Consider the following 3,929-nt stretch of genomic DNA (forward strand, 5'->3'; position numbering starts at 1 on the left):
ATGAATTGTAAGGTAATACTATCTACTATCCTATCTGGATGAATTGTAAGGTAATACAAGCTATTATCACAGCTTAATGAATTGTAATGTAACACTAGCTACTATTCAAGCTGAATGAATTGTAAGGTAATACTAGCTACTATCCTATCTGGATGAATTGTAAGGTAATACAAGCTATTATCACAGTTGAATGAATTGTAAAGTAATACTAGCTACTATTCAAGCTGAATGAATTGTAAGGTAATACTAGCTACTATCCCATTTGGATGAATTGTAAGGTAATACTAACTACTATCCCATCTGGATGAATTGTAAGGTAATACAAGCGACTATCCCATCTGGATGTATTGTAATACCGCATTTTCATTTCTGAAATAGAAAACTTAAGACCATTGTTTCATACCATGTCGAATACTCTCATCGTCATAGGGATTCGTTCCATGTTTGGACCGGGGAGAATCAGGTGTCAAATACCCTTTCTTTATGGTGGTACAAAATTTGAAGACATGTATGTGTTGATGAATGTGAAACAAATAAAACAAGATTTCTTACATATAAAATGCAATAAACAACCTATTTTAATATCCATAAAGCATGAAATATCGGTAACCTGTTTTTCATTTTCGGAGAGAATTACGTACAAAATCCGAATTAAGTTTGAAGTAACGTACATAATATTAGTGTATGGATGACCATTGTGTATAATGGTCACACAACGATTTATAAATATAATGAAGTGGTATATTTCAACAGAATAAGAAGAAGACAGACCTATGTTCTGTCGAAACAAACAGTATGTTCAATATGAAATTCTCAAACATCTTTTTATGGGATAATATATTTATTTCTGTAGAACGTTTCGTCTCTAACAGTGAGACATCATCACGTACATTAATTAAGGATCTGTACCTTTAATGTTGTACATGATGATGTCTAATTGTTAGATACGAAACTTTCTATAGAAATAAATATATTATCCCATAAAGTTAAGTGGGTACCCCTTAAAAAGCAATCAGTGCAGTATGTCCCCCCTAAATAAAATAAAATAAACTTCTTCATTATGCATATAAATCGTTGTTTGCCAATTAACATACATAATAAAACTCAGTTGAGATGTGCCTTTTACGTGAGGAAGGACCTGTACCGGTGAGAATGATAAACTCACAATCTTAGTTAGAGAAAATAAAAAAGAATACGGCAATGCGTTAACTAATGGGCGCGATCTTGTTCGGTTCCCGTCCTCTACTGCTGACGCAACTGGTCCGCGAGAGCTAGACGTATTTGATTCCTACTAGTATCGGCTAAGAGTTGCCTGAAGAAATTTCTGAATAATCTTAGATTATTTAAAACGAACGATAGACGAGTTTGACGAAACACGTTAATATTAACATTCCCTACGCTATCCAGGTTGAATAGCTGTAAAACTGAGGTCACGTTGCCCTTACCCACAGCTATTTGAACTCTAACGGTCAAGCTGGACAAAGTTGCCGTCATCCGCAAAAGATAAATAAAGCGGTAAGAACGAAATATAAAATTCTGTTGAAGTCGAACGCTCGAAACCATAAGATTGAAGCCCAAAATATCTCGTCCATTTGTTGTATTACACGAAAGCTGGATGTCACCAACCCTCTTGATGTTAGAAAAACCGTTAAGTTGGCCATTATTCATAAATATAAACACAAACTGAAACGAACGAAGAGAAACCGGTTCCACAGCACTAAGACGGGCCTTGAGGTCTGCCATCAGACTGTCCAGGTATTCACTGCCATTGTTACAAAGACCCGAATTATCTGCTCCACCTCCGGAAAGGTTGCCTATAGCTGAACCTAGGAATATTATCGTAGAATTTTCTATCATTAACTCCAGATCAGGTGACAGAACACTAAACAGGGATTGTGCAATCTGTGATTCAATTGATGGCTTGAAAGCCAGAACAATACCTTGAATCAGAGCGTCATTAAGAGGTGAGGTGATTATTGGAATGTCCAAAGACGAAATGTTGCTCCCAACCAAGAACTGAGAGGATACATTACGAAGAGTGAACGTGTTGTTTCCATCGTAAGAAAGTGAGAAATCCAACAAAACAGAGGTGTCGTTTGACAGTACTGCCACCTCGCCGGAATAATCAAAGGGAACAGTGGAAGCAATATTACCACTTATCTGTCCTATTCCAGTAATAAAAATATCTGAAGCAGATAAAATAGCTCTTCCTTCTATTGTGGATGCATTTATAAGTTGGACTTCTTGTATTTGTATGGCTTGTAATCCTGTCAAGCTTAAACCAGATAACGTGGTGTTAATTGGTCCAAACACAACGTCAACGGAAAAATTCATATCTGCGAGAGGCAGAGGTTGAGGAAGGTTAGCTATAGCTTTTTGTAGAGCATCCCTTATTACGTCATCCAACTGGTCAACAGAAACTTGTGTACAGGTACCTTTATACAAAGAAATAATTTGTAAGTAAAAACAAACCATCTGCTCTAAATTAACTAACATTATCACTCAACTTATGTGTACAAAGATTATCTTTGACATATAAATTGGAAAGTAAAATAAATCGTACTGAATTATTAGACACAAACAGTTATCTGTGACGTTGTACAAACTTTATGTCAGTAAATCATGTAACATTTAATTGAAAATAAATTATACAGAAGTATGAAACAAAAACAGTTATCTGTGACATTGTACGAACTTGCTGTCAGTAAATAACATAAAATGTTTTAATATGCTATTGCAAGTTTTTATTATAAATTTACTTATAATTCGTGTGATTTTTATTTGTAACATAAATTTGGCAATTTATTATTTTGTCATTAAAGACAAAGAGTCTTAGATCATAAATTTCTAGTAATATAGCAAATATTTGAAGCTTCTGTTAAAAGTATAATACAAAGAAATTTATCTCATTGTTGTTAAGCTACAAGTAAAACTGTGGGACGAGCTTACCTTCCGGACAACAGGCAAGAATAAAGATAAACATCCATATGAAAAAATACTTGGTTTTCCTTCCTGCTTTTGGTACCATTCTTTATAACACGAAGAAATCCTAAAATTGAAGAAAATACGTTTTAAAATGTTCGAAGACGTTATATATTGGGTAAGTAGTCAAATTCATCTCTACTACAGAGTATACCCCAGAAAAAGATTTTTTTATACTCTCGTGAATACAGAGTTCCACAAAGAAACAGGTTTCATTTTTAACCTCTTGTAACTATAGGGTACTGTTACGACAGCGGAAGTCACGTGACGCTGGTAACACGTGATGAGTTTCTAGAAGGATCAGGGAACATCACGAATAATCCAGTATTTGCTAGACGCTCTCTATTCCTGTATATAAGCGCGCCAGATAAAGCGAGACAATTAATCGGAATTGGAATAGCAGACAGAGAGATTGAAGATATAGACAGATAATCGAGACAAACCGTAAGTAAAGCGCGTGAATCGTTGTGAATTATAGCGTGTGTTTAAGTGAGAGCGACTGTGGAAATTAAGTGTATTGCAAAGTTGTATTGAGAAAGAATAAACTAGTTTTATTTGAGAAAGAACTTGTATCGCTGAAGTTCTTCGGAAAGAATTTTTATGGATAATTAACAAACGACCAGAGACTTAACAAATTAGTGTCAGAGAGTGGGACGAAAAAAAAAAGAAAAAAAGAAGAAGATGGAAACGAGAGGTGGCAAATCAAACTACAGCTCAGCAGAACTGATGGCAGCAATACAAGAACAGCGAAAGAAACAAGAAGAACGAGAAAATAAACAAGAAGAGAGATTACAGCAGTTGTTGGAGGAAAAAGAAAATAAACAAGAAGAACGAGAAAATAAACAAGAAGAGAGACTACAACAGTGGTTGGAGGAGAAAGAAAATAAACAAGAAGAACGAGAAAATAAACAAGAAGAGAGACTACAACAGTGGTTGGAGGAGAAAGA

The 3,929-nt window shown here is 34.9% G+C and overlaps 1 protein-coding gene across 1 annotated transcript in view; it reads right to left on the bottom strand.

Annotated features, from left to right (window-relative positions):
• Positions 1-555: 555 nt before the first annotated feature.
• LOC106476957 overlaps positions 556-3,929 on the bottom strand; it is a 6,962-nt gene continuing 3,588 nt past the window's right edge. The window contains exons 2-3 of the mRNA XM_022380688.1: positions 2,950-3,049; positions 556-2,435 (exon numbers count right to left, since the gene is read on the bottom strand). Of these exons, the coding sequence (XP_022236396.1) occupies positions 1,243-2,435; positions 2,950-3,028 (1,272 nt within the window). The 5' untranslated portion in view covers positions 3,029-3,049 and the 3' untranslated portion in view covers positions 556-1,242. The remainder of the gene's footprint in view (positions 2,436-2,949; positions 3,050-3,929) is intronic.

Source organism: Limulus polyphemus, unplaced genomic scaffold, assembly GCF_000517525.1.
Source record: "Limulus polyphemus unplaced genomic scaffold, Limulus_polyphemus-2.1.2 Scaffold12268, whole genome shotgun sequence".
Taxonomy (NCBI): Eukaryota; Metazoa; Arthropoda; class Merostomata; order Xiphosura; family Limulidae; genus Limulus; species Limulus polyphemus.